At 38.0% G+C, this 26,432-nt stretch overlaps 1 protein-coding gene across 3 annotated transcripts in view; it reads left to right on the forward strand.

Moving 5' to 3' along the window:
• dlgap1.S (discs, large homolog-associated protein 1 S homeolog) overlaps positions 1–26,432 on the forward strand; it is a 307,453-nt gene that overhangs the window by 179,495 nt on the left and 101,526 nt on the right. For all 3 annotated transcript variants that reach the window (XM_041567834.1, XM_041567833.1, XM_018268896.2), the window contains one exon: positions 13,609–13,826. In XM_041567834.1, the coding sequence (XP_041423768.1) occupies positions 13,609–13,826 (218 nt within the window). The remainder of the gene's footprint in view (positions 1–13,608; positions 13,827–26,432) is intronic.

The raw sequence follows: 26,432 nt of genomic DNA on the forward strand, positions 1-26,432 counted from the left end.
ATCATTGAGCCAAAATTGAGTTCAGTTCAAACCTAGTATTCAAAAGCAATCTAAGAATAGCTAGTACATCACAGAGGAGAACCCTAAAGAAAATATATATCAGTAAAAACACAAAATTTAAATCCTTAATCTCTGAAAGAGCTCCACACAGCATATGTTCCTGTTTGATTAGATTTCTTCTCTTTAATTTACTGTTATTAGTTATTGTTAGAGACATCAATCAGGGATTTTTATGTGTTTGCTGATACTACTCTCACTAATACCAGTAAGCATTAAGATTTGCTGCGCGTATATGCCAAAAATATGTGGGGCATAAGTTCAAGTGACATAAGACGATTTGTGCCATATGGAAGACTATAATGGAAGTACATGGGAACTGAGATTCAGTTGAACTGAATCATGAGAAATTTTGTCCCAAAAAAAATTCACTTGTGCCTCAAACTGCTGGGAACACCCTCTGGAATTTGTAGCAACTGCTTGTTGCTTTAAACAAGGCATAATACCCCTGTATTTAAATGGGGGGTTCCATTGGGGCTCATCTGAGTATATGGAAATTGCCATATTTACTCTTGTATTTACATATTTTTTAAAAAACTGTAATTACCTGCTGTGTTGTATTTATATATAAAACCAAAGGAATGGTGCACTCCGTAGACAAAATTAATACCTGGGTGCCAGCATGGAAAAAAAGCAGTAAACAAGGATTGCGGGCCTTTACAGGGTTTTAGTGAAAAAACAAAAAAATGTTTATTATTAAGCCTCAACGTTTTGATCCCCCACAGGGATCTTCATCAGGAGCAAAAAAAATGTTTGCTCTTAACGAAAAAAAAACACCAAGACACTTTTAACTTTAAATTCACAAAGTCTTTAATAAGAGATAAATTACCGATTCTCCGATTGCGCTCCTCTTCAGAAACGTCGACAGGGCGACGACCCATCGTGCGGCCCTCAATTTCTACTCCCTAGGGGCAAATTCACTAAACGCCGAAGCGCCTAACGCTAGCATGAATTCACCAGCGTTGAGCATTTTCGTTAATTCGCCGATTCACTAACGAACGCTGGCCTAAATTCGCTAGTGTTACTTCGCACCCTTACGCCTGGCGAATTTGCGCAACGGCCGTAACTACGCAAATTCACTAACGCGCGAATGATTCTGAACGCTACCTTTTACGCCAGACTTCCTTCGCCACCTCAGATCAGGCGAAGCGCAATAGAGTAGATAGGGATTGCTTCAAAAAAAAGTTAAAAATTTTTCTAAGTCCCAAAAAACGCTGGTGTTTTTTCTTTTTTTATGGGTGATAGGCTGAAAAAGATCGAAAATGTTTTTGGGGCTACCCTCCTTCCCCCCTACATTTCCTAACTCATGGCAACTTAACCATACAGTGGGCACATGTGTAGGGCAAAATAAAAATTTTATTTGATGTTTTGCAGGTTTCCCAGGCTTGCTGCTACGAATACTTCCATTGAAAATTTAATTTGGCGCCGTATGCAAATTAAGGATCGCTAGCGTAGTAGGCGAATTAACGCTATCGCAACTTCCCAACCTTACGCTACCGCTACCCCTGAGCGCAACTTCGGATTTTAGTGAATTTGCGGAGAGCTGGCGAAAATATGCCTGGCGAAGTGGGACGAAGCGTGGCGATGTGCGGGGGAAGTGGACGCCGGCGCAACTACGAATCTTAGTGAATGTCCCACCCTGCCTTTTATAGGATATAGCCAGGGAGGAGAAATCGAGCACTGCACGATGGATCCTCGCCCAGACGTGGTTTCTGAAGGAGCGCAAGCAGAGAATCGGTAACTTATTTCTCAATAAAGACTTTGCGAATTTAAAGTTAAAAGTGTCTTTTTTTTCGTTAAGAGCAAACAAATTTTTTATTGTATATTGTTTGTATTGTCTCCAGTTTTACCCATGCATAGGAAACTAGTCCTGGCTGTATATGCTGGCTGTTTATGTGCAAAACAAGATTGCTACCTGTAACACATTCTAGAGCAAGAATTCTTCATATATGGGTCCTTGAGCTGTTCATGGTAGAGAACTATAATCCCTTTTACTAGTAAATAGTGATGGGCGAATTTATTCGCCAGGCGCGAATTTGCGGCAAATTTGATATAAAATATGCGATTGCTTGCCAAATAATTGTGTTATATAGAATGCAACATATTATTAATATTTACACACTCTAATTGCTAGATATAAAATTATTGAAACTGTTTACTAGGTTTTACCAGTGAATAATTCATACAAATCCATCAGACCTTGCATGACCGTAACATCTAGTTAATAAATATACAGGTTTAGTCTAGAAAAATATTTTGATGCTGGGTAAGGACTTTGCCCATCTTCTCAATATTTCAGAATGGATGCCTATGTGTGCTGTTAACTGATTAGACATACAGGGGCCAATTCATTAACTTCGAGTGAAGGATTCGAAGTAAAAAAACTTCGAATTTCGAAGTGTTTTTTTGGCTACTTCGACCATCGAATGGGCTACTTCGACCTTTGACTACGACTTCGACTTTGAATCGAATGATTCGAACTATAAATCGTTCAACTATTCGACCATTCGGTAGTCGAAGTACTGTCTCTTTAAGAAAAAACTTCGACCCCCTAGTTCGCCACCTAAAAGCTACCGAACCCAATGTTAGCCTATGAGGAAGGTCCCCATAGGCTTAGCTAAGTTTTTTTGGTCGAAGGATAATCCTTTGATCGTTGGATTGAAATCCTTAGAATCGTTCGATTCAAAGGATTTAATCGTTCGATCGAATGATTATTCCTTCGATCGTTCGATCGCAGTATTTGCGCAAAATCCTTCAACTTCGATATTCGAAGTCGAAGGATTTTCATTCCCAGTCGAATATCGAGGGTTAATTAACCCTCGATATTCGACCCTTGATGAATTTGCCCCTTAATGTGGCAAACAGCAGAAATGCTGAGAATACACATTATGGGAAAAAGTATGTGGCCAACCATTATAATTATTATACTGGGCTATTGCCTATCATTGAGGTGCCACCATATCATACAATGATATTTTTTGTAGCAACAATTTAGGGAAGGCTCCTTTGCCGAACATCAGTAGCCAACCTGTTACATATAAATGAAAACACATCCCATCAGCAATGTTCCATTATCTAGTGGAAACCTTTCCAAGAAGCTAAGACATCCACTGTGAGGGGCACAGGGGAGCACTTGTTTCCCCATTGAGTAAACCTTTTAAACAGGGCAAAAACAAGTGCCCCGGTACCCCAGTACCCCATTATGGTGTTTAAGACCTCAGTAAGTGCTAATTTTCTGCTTTGGTCCTGATAACCCTTATGCCTCTCTCTGGAGGATTCCTCAGTTCAGTTTATCTGCACTGAAAAGTATAGCTTCTGCTTGGGAGCAGGTACACAGAAGGATCAGAGATCAGCCAGCCCTATCAGGGCAAGACAGGCAGGGACCCAGTAGAAGTTGGAGGCCCAAGACTGTAGTGACAGAGGCAGGACTTATTGTTAATGAAATGGTGTTTGTAGATTGTTAGATTGATTAGGGCTTGTACTACAGTAACCTAGCTTACCATGGTTTTAAAGTTTTTTTGTATTTCAGTGACATTTTTATACAGCTTTTTAAATATGTCCCTACAATTGTGACGCAAAAAGAATATTAGCACAAGTCACAAATATTTCTAAAAAGTGCCTTAACAACAAGATAGAACCTACAAGCAAATAAGAGTAACTCAGCGCTGCAAATAAATGTAATAGGATTTAATATCTAGCATAAGGTGTATACTTCCAGAAATTGAAAGCAAATTATTAGTAAAAAATAAACTACTGGGCACTTTAATCTAAGTCTGGCTAAGAGAGAGTTTTCCTCCTGTCTTCAAGCCAACCCACTCATGCTGCAAATAGAGACGTCCCTTAAAATACTTTGTTCTAGCACTTATTGTACCTTGCAATTGCGTTTTTAAACCAACTGCTGGCCTATTCTCTCTTTAGAGTGCCAAACAGCACAGAAGCCATTTTGGTATTTTGGGCTGAATAACAGTAATTTTCCACAGGACTCCGTTGTACACAAATTCACTTTGCCTCAACAAATATCAGTCCCTTGGTGCTAAATTGGTCTTGCCTTTCAGCTCAGTACCTTTGAATTCTAAATTGGTAACAACTAATGGGGAGCACTTTTCTCGTATTTAGAGCTTTTATTTGCTTGTTTTTATTTCCTAACATTTTTATTTTCTTTTAAAATGCATTTTTTGTCAATTTTTTTGTCCTATTGGTGACTTAAATGTGGGCATTAACATTTCAAACAGATGGTCAGTCTGTGTATGGTACAAGGGCCACAATGTTTACGTTAGTATATAGTTACTATAATTTTGAATAATTAATCTTTGCTATGGCTTAATTGCTGAAAGTTTATGTTTTGACATCAATGATACGTACAAACTGGGCCACACTTATAAAACATAGAAAACTCCACTAGGGCACAACTTCGACCACCTTATTAGGGTTTTACATCCAAGAAACATTTGCATGCTTAAAGCTTAACAGGGTTTCCAGGGCCACAGAAATAATAACCAACCTTTCCTTATGTATTTTTCACACTGCATGTGATTTATAAGCATCCCTTGAAACATCTGTACATAATCTCCAGCATTCCTGCAAGTACATAGGCACATCATCTTCAAGAATCTTGCAGAATCCCCAGTTTTGTGCACTTGCATTGTCAAATAATCCTGTATTACTGCATTTACTCCTGTGTAATTCCTTCACTTATGCACATACTCCATATTCAGTGTGCCTGCATTACTCATAATCTTCATTATTACTTCGGACACAATTGAACATTATCCCAAGTGTTCCTGCAAATAAAGCTGAACTCTTTTACTCAGAATTTCTGTGGATGCATTTTAACATAATCTCTAGTATTGGTGGCAATTGAGCATAATCTCCAGTATTCCAGAGAGTACCATTGTGCCTAAATAATCTCAATAAACAGCGGAGGTCTGAGGATAAATGTAGCACACACGAGATGCGCAATTAAAAGGGGGGAGGGAGGCTGCAATTAATCTAGTTTAGTAGATAAAGTTTAAGGAGACTTTTGAGGCGTACTAGAGCAAAAAGGAGTTATATGAAAATAGGAGCCTTTCTTAATTTAAACTATTTTTTTCTGTCGTCATTCTGTGACTTTTCTTTAGCTTCACCCATCTTTTTAAATGAATTAAAAGTTTGGACTCTATCGGCAGGCAAATTTTCGCTCTGGCGAATGGACGTTACTCCGCAAATTCACTAAGATGCGGATTTTACTGAACGTTACCTCTTTTACCAGACTTGCCTTTGCCAGCTCAGACCAGGTGAAGTGCCATGGAGTGCATAGATCTTCCTCATTCTTCTGTTACTTACATTATATTTTTTAGTCCAAAAGCCGCTGGCGTCTTTTCCCTTTTTCAGAGTGATAGCCTGCATAAATCATTAAAATATTTTTGGGTAACCGGGTTCCCCCATACATATGGCACATAAACTATACACTGGGCTCATGTGTAGGGCATTATAACAACTCTATTTCTTTATTAAGGTCCCTGGACTTGTGTAATGTAATGTATTTGCTGCAACATATATACTTCCATTCAACTTTATAATTTCCCGCCGTATGCAAATTAGCCTGAGAGAAGACCTCTAACGAAGTTGTCCTAGGCATAATTGAACGCTAGAGCATCTTTGCTTTGATTGCCGAAGTAACGCTAGCGAAAATTCACCAGCGTTCGGCGCCATGGACGCAACTTTGCATTTTAGTAAATTAGCGTTGTCTGAGCAGATTTTCACCTGGTGAAGTGTTGCACTGGCTACAAAGCCGTTGCTGACGAATTTTCGCCACTTAGAAAATTTACCCGAAAGCTCTAAACCCAGGGAGGCAGCCAAGAATATCTGGCCCCAAAATTTGGTGATCTCAAATACAATTTCGCAGGCACTTGCAGAAGAAGAGATTGATACAGTGCTAAATGTATTTTTCATGTCTGTTGGTCTTGGTGATGCTGTTTTTACATAAATGGAGAACTAGATAAAAGACTGTGTACAATAGTAGTTTTCCATTGTGCCTTTGTATTTGGACTAGGGTTCTAAGTGGTTTGCTGCAAGCTTCTATATTGGGTCCACTTATTATTAAATCTGTACATACAGTAAGGGGGTTATTTATCAAAACCCGAAAAGTTCTCACTATTTTCTGAAATCTACTCCGACCTAATCTGCACAGACTTTATCATTTTATTGACTTTATTAAAAAAATCAAAATCCTATGTTTTTTCGGATTTTGTGCCCAAAAGCTACGATTTTATGGTAAATAGCCTGACAGCTTCGATTTTTTTGGAAACCCGGCTCAACTCGGAATAATTGGAGCTTCATAAATTACCACCTAAGTGTATCTGTATGTGCCAATAACACAAAAATACAGGACAACTCATCTAAGATATTGGCATTTAAGTGCATCTAAGATTCAAGGATTGGTTATACTTGGAATATCTTATTAGTTAGTAGGCCTTTTGAGGAAGAATGTTGCTTTCATAGAAACACATAGAAGCCCAGTCTGAGAGTCAATTACACTGATCGAAGGTCAACTACACTTCTATTGTACACTTCTACAATTCTATGTACATAAACATTGTCTCTCTTTTTTTTTTTATTGCATTTGCTTAAAGTCTTTTGCACATGGAATATTCTCCACTGGCTTAATGCAGCCATCATAGAAATGCCTGAATCCAATGTGTACGTCTCCCACTTATTTGAATGGGAAATGTGCTCTGGTACAATCATTTTCCAAACCCAGGGTTTAGAATCTGGCAAGTCTTGCATTATTATGCATTACTCATTCAAGTGAATGGCAGGCTCAGGCCCGGATTTGTGGGAAGGCCACCTAGGCCCGGGCCTAGGGTGGCAGAATTTTAGGGGGGCGGCATGCTGCCCAACCACACCCACATTGGTTCAAAAACACTGGGGATGCACAGGAGATACAATCTCCATGAAAATTTGCGCAAATAAAGGGATGGGGACAGGGGCGACAAATTGCAGTGGGCCTAGGGGCGTCCGCTATGTAAATCCGGCCCTGGGCAGGCTAAAGTTATTTCAGGGTGATACTCCAGCCAGGGCAAGAGCATTCTAGACCCTGTGCCATCAGCCTATCAGACTGCAGAGCAGAAAAAAGGAAACATTGTCCTGATTGGCCAAACTGTATGACATTTACACATATAGAAACAGCTGAATAATAGTAAATAGTAGCAAAATATAAGAATATAAGAAAAACACTGGGTATACAATTTTGGAATAAATGTCTGATTCCCTTTTAAAGCACACTGCACAGACGTTCTACCATATACCCTGAATGGGTTTGTGCCAAGCATCATTATTGATTGGGTTTTAGTACCATGACTGTTCAGTGGAATCACATACAGTATCTGTGTCTATGACTGACATTTGGCATGCATACACATGGACACCAACTGAACTGAAAACATGAAAAAAAAACTAAATACAGTATGTGGAATATGTGATATAACACTCTCGTGTTGTGTGAATGCGTGGGAAGCTTAGAGCACAGCTGCTCTGACTAAATACACTCAAGTTTATTAATTTCCCTTATACAGGGGGCTAAGTAGGAACTGTTGTTGGTATCTATAGATCTACCTAATAACTGGTTTTAGAATTCCTCATCTGGTTCTATACAGTCGCAGCCAAATGTCATCTGAAGTGTAATAATTTTGTCAAGAACAGCTAAGACATTTAGTTAAAAGACTAAAATATCTTTCCTTTTGCATCATCTGTTCCTTGAATTATGCATAGATTGGTTTACACTTAATCAATAGTAGTTGTAGTGTGGTACATATATATATATATATACACAAAAGAGTATACAGAACAGTATGTTCATCATTTATTTAATGGTCCTTCTGTTGCTGCTTCTGTTCCTAAGAATAATATTCTTTGTGTCATTCCAACCCACTCACATCCCTAAATGTATCTTTCACTAGTTCCAGTCTCATGCTGTGTATCATTAGAATAGTAACTGCTCCTGTGTGCAAATACAAGGACCAGGGAGGTAAAAAGAAATTACAGTGAGAAAGAATAAGTTAAAGGGAAAGGAAAGGTTAAATCTGCAATGTAAAAGCAATTACTATGGATACTAAAGTCATCATAAGGTCCTCAAAATACAAGAATTGAATAAAAGATTCTTGTTCATGGAGGACAGACAAAAAAGGGAAACAAATGATCACACCAGTATTTTGACTCAAACAAGAATATTGGGGCAACTAAAATCTTGAACCATCAGACAGAAAATTGATCTCTTTTTCTGCTAAGGAATTTGAAGTGGGTTTCTAGTACTGATACTTATATTATAAGAGTAGAGCTAATAAAGTATTACTTCTTTAAATTATATATGTGTGTCATTAGTACAAATAAATTCATCCTGCCTTTACTCCATTAGCCTATTATTCCTAGCATCCTGCACTAAGGCGCACATTAACTTAGCTCGAGTGAAGGATTAAAAGGAAAAATACTTCGAATTTCGAAGTATTTTTTTGGCTACTTCGACCACGACTTCGACTTCGAATCGAACGATTCGAACTAAAAATCGTTCAACTATTCGACCATTCGATAGTCGAAGTACTGTCTCTTTTAAAAAAAACTTCGACCACCTACTTCGCCACCTAAAACCTACCGAGCACCAATGTTAGCCTATTGGGAAGGTCCCCATAGGCTTCCTAGGCAATTTGTGATCGAAGGAAAATCGTTCGATCGATGGTTTAAAATCCTTCGAATCGTTCGATTCGAAGGATTTGATCGTTCCATTGAACAATTTTTCCGAATTGCGGTAAGGATTTAAAAAGGATTTAACTTCGATGGTCGAATATCGAGGGTTAATCAACCCTTGGTATTCGACCCATAGTAAATGTGCCCCTTACTGTTCAATTGCCCCTAGTCAAGCAGTCACTTTCTGTGCATCCATTAATAAAACCTGTGCTCTCCATGTATTACGATTAAACTGCTTTTTGGTAAAGGCTCCCTGTATCTATACCTAGTTCCTGACCTTTATCGCTCCTAGTACTGAAGACATAGATGCAATGGGAAGTGTGTGCTGTTGCCATACAGCATAGTACAAAAAAATTTTGATTTTCAGCACAAAACTAGTGCTAAATGCTGTAGAAATTCAGAAAAAAAAACAGAAAAAATAAACCCAATGGCCTGAGGGCACAGTATAGTATAGTTAATTCAGGGAAGTACTTACGTTAATTTTTATTATATTATAGAATTTCCGATTCTAAGCAACTTTTCAGTTGGCCTTCATTATTTATTTTTAATTTATCGTTTTTGAATTATTTGCCTTCATCTTTCCAGCTTTCAAATAGAGGGGTCACTTATCTAGAAAAAAATGTTCTGTAAGGCCTCAAATGTATTCTTATTGCTGTTTTTTATCATCTTTCTGTTCCGGCCACTCCTATTCTTATTCCAGTCTTGTATTCAAATCAGTGCAACCAGATTGCTGAAAGGGCAAACTGGAGAGCTGCTGAATAAAAAGTTAAATAAACAATGCAAAGCAGATTCAATTAAGAAGGGTTCTTACTTTGCCCCCAAACTATCTGGCGCATTAATTAACGCCAATAGAATCATTTTATAAAGGACTGCAACGTGCAAAAAATTGTAATTCCCCATTTCTAACTAGAATGTAACATTTTCAGGCAGAATTCTAACATAATTGAGCCTTTTGTTTGCACACAATTGGGTGTAGCATACTGCTGTGAGGGAAAAGGGATTATAAGAGACACACATACTGTAAACTCACACTTACGCTTCCATTGTGTGTAATTTAACTGACACAACATCTAGAGCCAACAGATGCAACACACAAGGAGTCCCCTGTACTTACTGTTCAGTGAAGGCAGGTGGGCTGCCCCAGCAGTTAGTTATTGTATTATGTTTATAATTCACAGGTTTTAAGTGTTCCATGTACAGTTATGTTGTCAGCTAGTACCAGGGTCATATTGCAGGGTTTTTTTGCTTGTCTGTAAACCCTCCTATGATATTCCCCATGCTTAAGTACAATGTCAGTTTCTTCTATAATCCCTTCCTGTTCCGGCCTTCCATGTGTAAGGAGCTGCTCCACAGATTACAGAGGGAAATATTCCTTTTGACCTCCACCATTTGTTCATCCACCCTGAATATAAATAATAATAAAACAAAAAAATAAATAAATTTGCTAATGACAATCAAACACTATAATATCCCCCATATGCAATAAAAGGCATAAGTTTGCCAAGTAGCAGTAGCCCATAGCAACCAATAAGATGTGTGCTTTTAAACAGGTGATCAGTAAATCATACCTGCTGATTGGTTGCTCTGTGTTACTGCTCCTGGGCAAAGTTATGGGGGAATGTAATAAAAGTTGGTAATAGAAAAAATATTCGCAATGCGAAAAGTTAGGCCTTTGAGTGAACAAATTTTCCTTTGCGCAAATTTAATAAAGTATTTGCAAACCCGGAAATAGTGTAGCAACCACTTCCGACAGTGGAAGAAGGTTTACGGATTTTATAGTTTGCCCCAGTGCGTCGTGAATGTAATAAAACTTCTTACTGAAAAAGTTGTTATGTTTGCTCGAAAAGATTAGGACACCTTCAAGCACTTCTTAAAAGTGGGAAATGCGCAATTAAAATTCGCAAAGCGCAATTAAAGTTCGCAATGTAATGTAAATATACAGTTTAAGGAGGAATATTACATTGCAAAATGAGACTTTTTAATTCTTATTTGTGCTAATTGTCTTGCTCTTGGCGACTTTTATTATATTCTCCCATTAGTGTCTTATGTTACATAAGCCGCTATTAGAGGAATGGAATAAAAGTCGCAAAGAGCAGAACAATTTGCACAAATAATAATTCCAATTCACATTTTGCAATGTAATACTCTTCTTTAAACTGTTATTACATTTTCGAATTTTCATTGCTCATTGAGAATTTTGCCTACTTTTAAGAAGTGCTTGAAGGTGTCCTAATCTTTTGTAAGCATAAACTTTTTCAGTATGAGGTTTTATTACATTCACTGCGCACTGGCACTAACAATAAAACTCGCAAATCTTCTTCCACTGTCAGAAGTGGTCGCTAAACAGTTTCCGGGTTCGCAAAAGCTATATTAAATTTGCGCAAAGGAAAATTTGTTCGCAAAGGGGCATAACTTTTCGCATTTTTTCCTTTACCGACTTTTATTACATTTCCCCTCGTATGTCTCTTAAATTTTTTGCCAGAAACTGCACAGTGTGGTATGAGTGGACCGGGTAGTGGCATTCAACATTGACTGGAGTCTTGCCAGTCTGGGGTGGGTGCAGAACACTGTAAAACAAGTATTGCATTCATTCAGATTTTGCAGAAGACTTGTGGCATCTTATGTGAGCCAATACATTTTCAAAAGCAGTGAGATTCTAAAGAATAACAGTGATTTGTTTTGTCACATGATTATGTTCTCTAACAGGCAATGAACAAGCTCAGTGCAGTTTATGTTCATTTACTTTGAGAACATTTTAACTAGTGATGGGCGAATTTGGGGCGAAACGGCAAAAAATTCGCGAAACGGCGCCGGCATCTCATTTTTGATGCCGGCGTCCATTTTTTATATGCGGGAAAATCTTCACGGCGGTTTCGTGAATCGCTGAATAAAATCACCCATCACTAATTCTAACACAAAAGAGTTAATTGTGCTCTTTTTTTGGAAAGGGTTTTAAATTTGCAAATTGGAGAGCTGCTGAATAAAAAGCTAAATAACTCAAAAACCACAAATAATAAAAAAAATGAAAAACAATTGTAAATTGTCTCAAAAAATCAATCTCTACATCATACTAAAAGTTTTCTCAAAGGTGAATAAAAACATTTCAACATACCGTTAATAAAAATATATAGAATATTTCTGCATCCAGTGTGGATTTGTGCTCTCCTGTACATTCCTGGAACCTGAAGGTGACTTAGGGGCACATTTACTTAGCTCAAGTGAAGGAATAGAATAAAAAATACTTCGAATTTCAAAGTGTTTTTTTGGCTACTTCGACCATCGAATTGGCTACTTCGACCTTCACCTACGACTTCGACTTCGAATCGAACGATTTGAACTAAAAATCGTTCGACTATTCGACCATTTGATAGTCGAAGTACTGTCTCTTTAAAAAAAACTTCGACCCCCTACTTCGCCAACTAAGACCTACCGAGCATCAATGTTAGCCTATGGGGAAGGTCCCCATCGATATTCGAAGTCGAAGGATTTAACTTCGATAGTCGAATATCGAGGGTTAATTAACCCTCGATATTCGACCATTAGTAAATATGTCCCTTAGAGTTTATTTGGAGTGGAGATATTGTTGTAGATAATCTTTGTAACTATAGTAGAATGACTAATATGGCATCAGTCTGTAAATGCAGGGCAGGGACCTCCGTACTGTGTCTATACCCCATGGCACTTAGGGGCATGTTTATTCTGCTGTGTAGAACAAAGTTTGCAAAAAAAGTGGTGTAAAAAGCTGTGTTAAAAAAATGGCAAATTTATCAAGGTGTGTGTAATTTTACACCATGCCAGATTTTCCACCGTTATTATACATCGCTTCCCATGGAAGTCACTAAGGAAAAACACAGAAAGTCATAAATGTAGTTCTGTTTTGAACATCTAAAGTATTTATTAATGAATATATGATTACAGTGAATATTTTGTAGCATAACTTGGTGGAAGTCACCTTGAAGTGTACTTAAAGGTCGTTGTATATATATATATATATATATATATATATATATATATATATATATATATATAGAATCTATTATACATTTATTATACAGAATGGTTGGTATAAGGTTTCTCCATAATTTGGATAAGTATATAGTAAGTCTACTACTAAAAAAAATGTAAATGTTAAATACAGTAGAAGCGTGCTTTTATGTTTTCCCAGGGACCACTAATCAGTGTAAATTCCAGGAAAAGTTAAATGTGGGAGGATAAGAACACCATTTATCTGTGCCAGACTGCAAATAAACATTGCTATTTCTGTGTATGTAAAAACAGTCTTCTACTGTAAACCCAATAGGATTATTTTCTCATCAATATGGATTCATACAGCTCTGTTATGATTAAGTACATATATTCTTACAGAGAAAAAGGAAATCATTAAAACAATAGCATCATTTACTACAATAGACTATGGGGATGAACTTCCTGCAATTCAGAGTTCTGGTTATCTGAACAGTGATGGTGCGAATTTCTCCCAAAAAATTTGAAAATCGAATATTGACGCCCGCGTCCAAAAAGTCACTTGCGTCAATTTTGGCGTTAGTCAATGGGCATCTGAATAGTGTTAATGCACAACGATTTTGCCGCGAGCGACTTTTCAGAAGCGCGTCCAACATTTTTTGACGCAGGTGAATTTTCACCGGAGATTCTCACATTTATTCGCCCATGGTGAGATGCCAGGCGAGTTTATTCGCACATCACTATTTCTGAATAAGAGATCATATCTGTGCTTTTTACACCTTGGCCCCAAATGTTTTTACATCGCCTAGAAAGTGGAAGAATAATCAGTCAGTTTAATAAGCCCATGTCTAATAAATGAATTTCTTCCAGGTGCCTCAAGATGAATGGAGTGGATACTCCCCAAAAAGCAAAGATGACGAGATTCCATGCAGGCGAATGCGCAGCGGCAGCTACATTAAAGCCATGGGAGATGATGACAGTGGAGACTCTGACACTAATAGCCCTAAACCATCTCCAAAGATTGCAGCCCGAAGGGAGAGTTACCTTAAGGCTACTCAGCCTTCGCTCACAGAACTCACTACACTCAAGTAAGCTGAAATTTGTGATGTTCTAAAACTGCCATCAATATTATTGTCCTATAATTACCAATAGAATCCATAGGGTGTTTTTCATTGGTACAGCACAGCTAACGGTCAAATCACTCATCTGGTTGTCAACATTTGCAAGGCCAATCAATCTGTATTCTTCATAGAATGACTATGGTAATTATAGTACCTGGCAGAAATGTCTTCCTTTATTTACCTACACATTATAATCATGTGGGTGCAATACACCAGCATACTCCTTAAAAGCCAAAAACTTTAGTGAAGCCGTATAGATGCTACTACATCTGGTGTCTGTTTTGTGTAATGACAGGGTCAATAGTGTTGGTAATACAAATAGTATTCTGGGTATTAATTAACACCGAAAATAAATAATTCAAAGATGATGCAATCTGTTTCTTTAATGGTTGGATATGAAAACTGGATCCTAACAATGAATATTTTATATTGTTGTTGTGAACCGTCTCAAATAGCAATATAAGATAATGTTACCTAGTTATAAAATGTTTTATTAAACTGCTGTAATGATCTAAGATAGGCTTTGGTTATCTTTCAGAGTTAAGGAAGTATTTTAGATTTCTATTTATAACAGGTCAGGTTGATGTATTTTTTTAAAAACACTTCAGTGTTAATGTAGGCTATTCATTTTTTCTATAGTTTACAAAGTGGAGTTTTCCTTGTATTTTTGCAGATACATCATCAGCAGGAGTGGCATTTGCTTTCTGATGTCCTTCTGTGGGCATTCAAGATTTGGAGGGGTTGAACTTGATTGACTTTGGGTTTTTTTCAACCTGCTCTAACTATGTAACTATATAACTATGTAACTGATACTGAATCTGCACAGGAAGATGGACTGATGCAGAGCATTGACACTTGGGGGGGGAAGTGGAGATGGCCCATTTTGGAGTAAAAGTGGTGGTAAACTGGTGTAAAATACTTTCTCCATATTTACAAACAGAAATCTGCCAAAATTCCGACTCAAGCGCCTCTTTTAATTTTGTAGTGAAAGAAAGACAATTTACAGACACTTAAATGAATTTGTCTTTCAAACGAAATAAAAATGGTGCAAAAATGACATTTTAAACAACATCTTAAAAATGGAGTAAAGCTCAGTATAAAAGCATATCAGGCTTATCCGATGGTGGGCCCTAGGTGGACCGCTTGTATGTGTCCCGTTGGGGTATTCTTAGCATATTAAAAAGATACTGACACCATCTATCATAATATTGACTTTGCATGCTACTTATAATTTTGCTATAAAGTATCGGCCTGATGCTTTTCCATTACCTCTCTGACTCCCTGTGTTAATCTATAAGGGGGCTGCCATATTTGTGCAGCAGGAGTCATTAGCATTAGAAACTTTAACTGACAGACTGAGATGGGACAGTCAGGTTGGCAAAACAGTCAGGTTTCAGAAATTTAAATAAAAATTACTTACAAAAACTGACCTCTCGGCAAAAAACGATCAACATGACCTAGGGGTAATTTTAATGTACATTCATATTTTAGAAAGTAGTTTTTTAGTGTCAGTATCACTTTAATAGGGATTATCTTATTATAGTCAACTGCTTCAAAGTTCTCACTTTGGTGTTCCCGATTGGTCTTTACTTGTCATCACTATCACCTGCCTAAGAAGAACAATTTCCATAAAAAAAAGTGCGCCCATAAGGATATCACGCAAACGCCCCTAAATTTGTCCAGGAAATTGCAGTGGCTGATTTAACCTATCCCGCTGTAGGATTAGTTGTATTGTACTACAAAGTAGTACTTTGTACTACAAAGTTTGCTAACATTTTAAAAATAGGCTACTATTTAACTGCCAGTCCACAAAATCAGGGCTGGATTTATTACTAGTCCAATCTGTTTCCTGTACCGAAGCCTTTCCCATAAATAGAGCTCCTTGTAAATATAGCTTCTTATTTAAAAATTATCATCATGCAGTTCCAGTAAGACTGAAAATAATATAAAAAACAGGTTTATGAATGTTACCAAATTGAATGTATAAGTGTGATTCATTTAGCTCTGTACTGGAGGCAAGTTCTCCTGAGCCAGCTTCGAGACCACGCTATGCAGCAATATGTTCAGCAGATGCACCATTATGAAATATTTGATACTTTGAAGGCAGATTATTTATCAAAGGAACACCTTGATAAATTACAGTGGATATATCACCCTGTCAACAGTCAATCACTAGGGGGTAGGTAAGAGTTTATGGATTTTACCTCTGAGGTTTAAGTCTTTTCCTTCACTAATTACTTTGTTGGAAGCTAAATTTTCATCAGTGTGTCACTGATTGGCCTTGTGGTACTTCAGTTAGCTCTCGTCTGTGTGGAGCTTCAAGGTTTTGCAAATATGAGGAAAGTGCAAGGAAATGATTGCAGGTCACATAAATATCATTCACGTCATCTTTGCTCTTAGTAAAGAAGTTGGGCAGGGCTTGCTAAACTCTCTGCTGCCCCATGTAAGGTGTATTCCCTGAAACATTTCTATTAAATGAGGGGCATTAGGAAATAAAACTCACACAAGCCTACTAAGGTTTCAGTACCCTATGCAAAGCTGTTGAGCATTATTGAATTGTATGAAAGGCTCAAGCATGCACTGTAAGATTACCTTGGGTGCCTGCCACCTCCCCTCTTGTGTACCCTTTTGTACTAAACTTTTTTTCTTATATTTTTGACACTGCACATGAAATCATCACATGTGTTGCAAAATGCAAATATTTTAAGGCGTTGCCCAACATAGGTTCTGTTTTCTAAGGTCCTGAGTGCCATTCCAGTATTGATTCCCATGTCTGATCACTGTCTGATCCTGACTTTGACAATTGCTGCCTGTCCTGATCCTGTTGCCTGTTCTTGACTATGTTATTGGATTCTGATTCTGTACCTTGCTGCTTTCCTGGTTATTGACCTTGGCCTGTCCTCTGACTATGCTCTGCTTCTTCCCCTGTGCACTGACACCACCTCATACAGTACCTGCCTTTACCCAATGATTTACACTGTATGGCCAAAACTACCTGGATATAATATTAGTCAGTATATGTCCTTACTTGGAACACTCACTGCTGGGCTCTGGACTATTTTCAGAAGCAATGTTAGTATAAGAATGAGTTGTAGGTAGAGTGGAATTTAATGGGCAACCATAGGCAAACAAACCTTACAACACCTTGTGCAATTCCATGTATTGGCTTGAGTGGTGTATTGGTACTGTCACTGAACTATGGACCACTGGAAAAGCATCCTCTGCAGTAAAAAAAACTAAAATTTTTTGTGATTTATTATACCCCGAGGATGATAAGAGTCTGAATCTGAAAATCCGGCATCTCAGACATGCCGAGATTGTATATGTCAATTGGAGAAATCCCAAAGATATCCTGAGTTTTCAGGCATAAAATCCAAAAAATGTGTATGATTCGAATTTTCGTACAATTTTAGATTTTTTCCAGTTTTTCCCTGCATTGGAATTTTTCAGGAAAATGTATTGATAAATAAGGGGAAATATATGTGGTTGGAGTATATTTCAGAAAATAAATTCGGATTTTGATAAATAACCCCATTGGTGTACATTGTTTACACTGTTTTTAAAGAGTTTTCTGATGTAACATATGTAAGCATACATTAGGGACTTGATAAAATATTGGGATATTTAGGAGATTGCCTCCAGCATGTTTACGGAGAGAAAATATTGTGTTATCAGACTGGGCCGATGATACAGTTAGGATTAAAATAAACCCATTTCAGACGTTAATTTCTGCACTTAATTATGCAAACCTTATATACAATTATGTAACACTAATTATAGTATGCTCTGCTTCCCAAGGACAGTGGCTTAAACACGAACATGAGTCAAGCGTGTTTGGTCTCAGATGCAGATTAATACTCTCTGCACAAATTCCTTTGTTGATGCCTTTACACAACAGTCTCTGACGTTTAAGTCTATTTAGTGGTGAGAACATCATTTTGGAAAAGTGAAATAGCAGCGAATGAAGATTTGTACTGTATTAGTCACCCATTGTGACCCATGGTTTGGGTTGACTGTTGGTCAGCCATTGCAGGTTAGGGTCACTATATTGTCACTATAGGGGTCATTTACAATAACGCTGGGCAGAAGTGCAAGAGCTGTAAGGAGCACAACTGTACATCTCTTCATGTTTATGTATGAAACACCTCGAGTCTGTGATTTTAAGAGTTTGAATTCAGTTTGACTGAATGGCAAGGATTTGGCCAAATGCAAAAATGGCTCTCATTCTGTGCTGAACTGAACCCTGTATTCTGTACATCCCAACTTCTTGGGTGTACCCACTTTCAACTGGTACAGATTAGCTGGGGCTGCATTACGGAGATCCTTTCTTTGTAGTGTTGCCCATAAGGTTGAATTTCTAATTCATGTGAGTTTTTTAAAACTCTTTTAAATTTGAAAATACTTGAAATTCGATTAGAGGGTTATTTATTAAAGAAATTTAATCTGAAACGAATATCGGACAAATTTTACCTGCTTGAAAACTCAAAAATACTTCGAACTGAATTTGACTAAACTCAATTTGAGTTTTTTCTCCTAAAAAGAAATCGAATGTCAGGAAGGCTACTAACATGTCCAAATTGGTCCCTGGATGTCTCCCATTGACTTATACATGAACTCGGCATGTTTTAGGTGGCGAATAGTCGAATTTGAGTTCTTAAAGGACCAGAGTATGCTAAATCTCGAAATTTGAATTAAAACTCGAATCGAGTTTGGATAATTCACAATTCAAATTTGAGAGTTTTGACTGTATAAAAAATTCAAATTTGAATTATCAATTTGACCCTTAATAAATCTGCTCCTTAATGTTTAACGCAAGCTTATTCTGCTATCCTTTGTCACAAATGCTGTTTCTAAATTGAGTGTTTCCTCTGCTTTAGCTGCGTTTTCTTATTTATTTCTCTTTTATTTTTAAATAAGCATCAGTTCAGGAAATATTAACTGTTCATAAATTGTGTATCTAAAATAAGACAAGACGTATTTAGTGATGGGCAAATTTATTCGCCAGGCGTGAATTTGCGGCATAAAAAGTGCCAATACTCAGAATTACTGCTTTACATGTACTACAAATTTCTCTTTGTAAACACTGAATTACTAAAGAATCAACTACTTTGCCTATGGTCTTCACTTGGCATTTGTTTCTTTTTGTCTACTTAACAATCCTAATGTTTATTTGCTTTAATCATAACTCTACTTTATTTTCTAGTCCATATTGTTCCATTGTTAAGGTTCTTTTTCCCTTCATTCTGAACAGGCATGCTGCTTTCTGTGCTTTGCTTTTCATGCAACAATACTGGTTTCCCTATACATATTGCATTTTTATTGATGAAAAGAGTATACCTACAATTTCTGTTCATGAATGAAGTTGCCATTTGCCTTTCATGTCCTTACTTGTATATATATTATATGTATCTGTATACATGAAATGTACCTACAGTAGGTGCTGAAGTAGAACTTGGGTATTAGAAAATGAAAATTGAAGGGTGCAAAGATACCATTAGTAAGCATCTGGACTTGATTTTTTTATTGAACATTAAGAATTGACTTAATTCCTAAACAACTAATTCTCAGAGCTTGAAGCATAGTCTCTTTCTTTACATTGGTTTGGTTCTAAGGTATCTTTGCACCCTTCAATTTTCATTTTCTAATATTTCTAATACTTGGTAAATCAAGTTGTTCTGGATAATATAATGAAATAATCATTGCACTAATATTGTACAGAGTTCCCATTATTTTACAAATTTTACATGAGACCTAGAGAGGGTTTCTGTTCTTTCTAGGGATGCACCGAATCCACTATTTTGGATTTGGCCGAATTCCAGAATCCTTCTTAAAAGTTTTGGCCAAATAACGAAATGAATTCTGAAATCCTAATTTGCATTTGCAAATTAGGGACGGGAAAGGAAAAATGTGTTTACTCCCTTGTTTTGTGATTTCTATTCCTGTCCCTGATTTGCATATGCAAATTAGGGGTTGGATTCAGTTCGGCAAGGCACAAGAAATCTTGCTGAAAAAGACTGAATCTTGGCCGAATCCCGATTCGGTGCATTCCTAGTTCTTTCCTTTCACTATTTTTTTTAGCTTGGAAATCAATAATATCCACTGAGTGAGCCCTTTTTAGGGCAGAGACACATGATCAGATTCGGGGAGATTAGTCGCCCGGCGACAAATCTCCTATTCTTCGGGGCGACTAATCCCCTTCCCCTGCCTTCCTGCCAACTAGAATGAAAATCGTCAGCGGGATGGCAATCGGAGAACTTTGTTTTCCGAAAGTCGCCCCGAAGTCTCCTAGTGTCGCCGGGCGACTAATCTCCCCAAATCTGACCATGTGTCTCTGCCCTTATGCTCTTCATCTGGGGGTACCTGACATTTTAAAACTTCCCAGTGATTATGCCTTTCCTTGTCCTTTCATACTCCTTTACTGAACACTGGTTTTATTTGTCAACATTAACTCCACCACAATGTTATTTCCAACTGACTCTTAATTGCTTGAGACAAATAACTGTCATTTAACTTTGAACCTGGACCACTAATGTTTATTTTATCCCAAATCATTTGAAATATTCTCTCCTTAGAATGTCCTTTAAAAAATGTTTACATTTTCAAATCCTGCAGCCATTTTTATCTGCCCGGTCTTTTCCAAATGTTGTTGCCAAGTTGCTGGTCATAGTACTGATCCCTACTACTACCATATGATGTGATCTTAATATGTGATATAGCTGATACATTTGCGGGTGATTTCGTAAGTGAACCTTTAAAATAGCAGGATATCTCTACAAAATCTAAAATGGATATAAAATAGCATGGCCTTCCTTATACTATATAAAATAATGATCAGACCGCTATCTACTGATTTAAATCACTATTTACAAGATCATTGTATAATATTTATTGTCTTCCCCATTCTGTGCATTTGATCTCACTTTGTTTGTTTCACAGTGTACCTATACACATGTATTGAATATAAGGCCTGTGGCACAGAGGAAGACGTTATCTAATGAAATCAAGGACCATGTGATAATCACTCCATTTCAGCAGTAGAAGCCCTAGCTCTACCTTCTGCCATGTGTTTTGTGCTTTTAGGGGATTGTCATAAAAATGATAAATTATATTTTTTACAGCAATTATTCCTGCTTGAGACAAATAGCCTCGAGGGATCAAACACATGAAGGTTTGATTCTCTACTGTAAATCCAAACCACTGTACTTTCCCATTCAGAATCAGTTCTCATCACTGTTCCATCAAATCTGTGCACCCGTGCATGTGCATTCAAGCTGTGATACCAGCACAACAACAAACTGTTCAGCACACAGACTTTTCTTTTTGTAAAAAAAGGAAAACAATTGGTGTGGATCTTTCTTACTTCACACGTGTTTTGTCCTCACTACGAGTTAACCTGGGTAGTGTGTATCTTGACATACAGCTAAACTCCTTCCTTCATCATTTTACTGAGACAGATTATTGAGCTTCAGTTTAATTAACAAGGGAAGGTATGAAACATAACAAAATACATTAAACACTGCGTACAGTATATGTATAAGATATAAAAGAAGAGAGGCATCCAAATAGGAGTAAGGCCTATATGTTTGGGCAGGAACAAATATTACTGTGCCATGATGCGGCTGCACATATAAAGTTATAAACATGTATAAAAAGTACAAAACTGAGAAATAACCGTCTATATTATTTAACCCGCACTTGGGAATAGTTATACCTACCCAGGGTCGGACTGGGAGGCATGGGGCCCACCGGGGCTACTGCCCCAGGGCCCCCTCCAGCCGCCACTGCCGCTCCGGAGTGCTGCAGGCGGCTAGTGCGCATGCGCGCGACGCCGCGTTTGTGCGCATGCGCGCGGCGCCGCGTTTGTTCGCATGCGCGCGGCGCCGCGTTTGTGCGCATGCGCAGCCCTTCTATTCTACCGCGACCCCAAACAAAGTGGGGTCGCGCCGCCCCACTAAGTAGCGGATCTGGGCCGGCGGGGCCCACAAGAGCCCGGGGCCCACCGGGGTTTTTCCCGGTGTCCCGCCGGCCCAGTCCGACACTGTACCTACCAACGATGCTACCAGTATGCTTGATGGGGTAGTATTACTGCAGATGGTGAATATCTTAGCTGTGAACAGTATGAAGATGGCAGCTATACTAATCATTTCTTGATGTTACACATGGTCACATAGTAAAGAAATGGAAAACAAAGACAATATACCTAAAAACTCATGTAAACCATTGGCTAAACCACTAGGTGGTGTAAAAAAAACAATTAAACAAAATTGGGGGCATAACAACACACATCAGCAATATCAGTCCACATGTGGAATTCAGATGCAGCGTGGTTTTTGCCTAAATCTGAAGAAGACGATGCGGGATTCTTCCGAACATGGTTTGTTGCGTCCCTAGTGCAAAATGTGAAAAATCGGACACCCTGTCTTCAGAGTCGGACTGGGGGGCCTGGGGCTCATCGGGACTTCTGGTCCAGGGCCCCCTCTGGCCCCCCGGCCCCCTACTGCGACGTGCTGAGCTTGGCGTGACTGTGTGAATGTGCCGCTCAGTGCGCATGCATGAACGGCGCATGCTCTTGCGCAGAAGGCACTGCACATCGCCGAAAACTTTTTTCCTCCCCAAAATTAAAATTAAAAATATCGGATGAGGGGTCTGGTCCGGGCCAGTCTGACACTGCCTGTCTTCCAGTATTCATAGTGAGGGAGGAGGCATGTAGGCATGCAGGCATGTAGGTATGCATCCAACTCGTCTCATGCATGTTGTGGAGCATTAAGTGGCATAAGTGGTAAACTTTTATGCCACTTGGTGCTCTTGCACTTCTGCCTTGTGTCATAGTAAGTGATCCTACATATAAATTCTCAAAATTGGAAAGCCAAAAAAACTGATTTAATAACATCCACTACAATGCAGATACATTTAGTCTGACCTACCTAAAATCACTACTTTCCTGTGCATTATTATCTCTGGCATTTGAAGTTGCCACCTGAAACGTCATGCCGGCATGGATCTTTTTAAAATCATTTTTAAACTGAAATGGGCAATAAACAGATACATTTTGCCTTCAGCATTCTGCGATTATTATAATGAAAAGAACTAGTAAAATCCCATAGTGAGACAAGTTCTAACATAAGGAAGATTGAAGTGTCATTTTCTGCTTGTGTAGCTGTTGTGGTGTTAGAATAGCTAGGGGGAACTTTGCCAGAATTAAAGCTTAAGGTTTAATAATTTAAGGTTACTTTAGCTCCTATTGTTTTTTTGTTCTTGACACTGCATTTTTACAGGTAATAGTTAATTAATTAAAAAGGTATTGGTTCCTTTTGGCCCATCCAGTTATCAAATAAATGACAGTTGCCTCCAAAAATAAACAAAATATTCACATATTTTAGCCCACAGTAATTATTGCTGTATCACAGTGGCATTTCTTGTGTGCATTTTGTGGATAAAATCTGCCCCATGTTCACAGTGACACAGTGTATAGTGAAGACAATTCATATCGGTTACTGCACACATGCAGTCCTTGACCACGCTACAATAGAATAATGCAGATATATTTCGGTCCCTTTGCAAAAAACTGTAGCTGCTTTTTTACTGCTTTTTCAAAGTAATACAGGTATGTGACCTGTTATCCAGAATGTTCGGGACCTGGAGGTTTCCGGATAACGGGTTTTTACATAATTTGGATCTTTATACCTTAAGTCTACTAGAAAATCATGTAAACATTAAATAAACCCAATAAGTTGTTTTTTTCTTCCAATAAGGGTCAATTATATCTTAGTTACAATTACAATGTACTGTTTAATTAATATAGATAAAAGGGAAATATTTGTAAAAAAATTGGATTATTTGATTACAATGGAGTCTATGGGAAACAGCCTTTACTTGCTAGGTAGCTAAGGATACAAGGTCTTTAACCCCTCAAGGAAACTGTCACGAATATCCAATAACAATGGTTCCATTGAACTATTCAGGTAGGCATTGGCTGAAAATCATATATATAAAAAAAAAGGAAAGGAAGGAAAAAGTTAGTCCTTTCAGTTTTGTTGACTCCTGCGGGTCCAATCTCTCAAATGTAAAAAAGCTTCACAAGATCTGAGGAAGCTGATTGGATCCGCGAAACGCAGAAAGCCACGAGGGAGAAGGAGACGCGGCAACACTCCTATCCCGGATCCAACTGGGTGACCTGTCAGAAAGCTTACTTATGGGTGTATATAGAAATGAAAAGAAATGTGAGTAAAACCACTTACAGTGTCCAGGATGAGTTCAGATCTAATGTAAGTTGCACATACCAGACAAGCAGGGGGAGGATGAGCAGCTGCTTTGTGTCTTGGCTCTCATCTCAATACAAACAGCCATCCTGGGTCAAGCTCAGTTACGCATCCTCCCTAACTGTGCTTGGCACACAGATCAGCTCATAAGCTTTCCTATCCAAATTTCACAGGATTTTCAGTACACAAACTTATGATGACATCACTAAATTCACCAGGTAGGGATTTTGTTTTTCTAAAGACACTAGTCAGTAGCACTCCCCCAAACAAGCTCAAATAGACACAATGGTGAGACTTAGCCTCTCCAAGCCTTAATAAAAATCCGCCTATGCTACCCAAACCAATTAAATCGAGCTTTTTTAATAAAAAAAAAAAATAAGATCAAATCGGTCTGACTTTTTTTATTTAAAAATTAAATTAAAAATTTGAATTTTGATTAGTGTTCCAACTCCAGACTTGAGATTTCAGAAGGGGTGTCTGGATATTTTTGGCCATATAGGGGGAAATTTACTAAAGGGCAAAGTGGCTAACGCTGGCAAAAATTCGCCAGCGTGATGTCATTTTGGCACTTTGCCAATTTACTAACGGTAGCTGGCGTTCAGTATCCTGTGCGCAATTAGCATTGTCCAGGCGAATTTACGCCTGGCGAAGTGCGCAAAGCCATCACTGGCGAATTTTCTCAGTTTAGTGAATTTGCCCCATAGTGTCTATTCAATAGCAGACAAAGGGCATTCCAGCTAAAAATGTTTTATAAATTTGAGGTCAATTCTTTTGCTGTCTCTCTCCTGTTTTGTACAATTACAGCTTTTAATGGTATCCAGTATTCTAATCACTGTGAGATTAAGTTATTTGTACAGTAATGTGCTTAATTACAGAGATCAAGATTATTATGTTACATGCTGTGCATTGGCATATCCTCTGCCAAAACCCATATTAATATGTAATGAGATTATCTGAAGTGAGTCATTTGTAATTAAAGTAAAGCATAGATTCAGATCTAGTCCTTTCTTTACTCATTAAGTGCAATCCTTTGAGTCACTAAGATAAGGAATTCTTGTTGAAATGCATACGGACATAAGGACATGAGTGTTTGCTTCCTTCTAAAATTCATTGGAAAGGGAAAGGGAAACTGGGAAAAGGTTGAACCAATAGTAAGCACACATAAGAGAACTCCAATTCCAACTATTGCACTCTACAAAGTTAAAAAAGAAATTACAGTAGAACCCCCATTTTACATCCCCTGATTTTAAGTTTTCCCTCATTTTACATTGTTGTTTTGTGGTCCCACATATATATTATGAATACAAAATTTCCCTGATTTTACATTTTCCTGGATTTTACACCATTTTTTTCTGGCCCCGTAACGTAAAATGGGGCTTCTACTGTATTGCACAGCAGTATATCCTTCACAACAATGAAATGGAAGGAATTCTAGGCATGTGAGGAATATAGCCAACCTACAGCTAGTTTTAGGGTGGTGGCACACGTGGCGATTCCGGAGGGACAAGTCACCCGGCGTTAAATCTCCTCTTCTTTGGGTGACTAATCTGCCCAAAATGCCTTCCCGCTGGCAAGAATGTGAATTGTTGACGGGGTGGCATTCGAATCGGTTTGGTTTTCCAAAGTCGCATGAAGATTCCATGTGAGGCGACTTTGGAAAACAAAGCAATCCACCGGCGATTCACATTCGCCGGCATTTTGGTGAGATTAGTCACCCGAAGAAGAGGAGATTTATCGCTTGGGTGACTTATCTCTCCACAATCGCCACGTGTGCCACCACCCTTAGGCTTAAGTTAATTAAAGTATAAAGAATACGTAAAACAATAAAATCAAAGCAATGCATAGGTTGCCAGTATTCTTCTTTATTTGTTATTTGTAGCATTGTATTTGTAGTATTATTTAGTTATTTCTTAGTAGCATATTTGAAGGGGCCAGATCAGAATATTTCTCATGTAGATTTCTTCTTTACACAGTTATAAAAGAAGTAACTGGTGAGAAATACTGCCTATAAATTACTTTACTAGAGCAGCAATAACGTTTTCTTCAGCCTGCATAGTATAAAATTGGCAGCTTTAAAAACTTTAACCAAGAAGCTCCTAAAACTGATTCTAGCAGTAACCTTTTAGAGTATCCTTATGTACTGCAAAGCCCGTATTCTCTACCCTAGGCCTAGTGAAACTCATTTCATTCTTAATTTTTCTCTTATTGCAATGGCACACAAAGTGCAACTTTAGTCACTTTTAGGGGCAGATATATCAAGGGTCAAATTTCGAAGTTAAAAATACTTCGAAATTCGACCATCGAATTTAAATAC

Source organism: Xenopus laevis, chromosome 6S (assembly GCF_017654675.1).
Source record: "Xenopus laevis strain J_2021 chromosome 6S, Xenopus_laevis_v10.1, whole genome shotgun sequence".
In the NCBI taxonomy this organism is placed as follows: Eukaryota; Metazoa; Chordata; class Amphibia; order Anura; family Pipidae; genus Xenopus; species Xenopus laevis.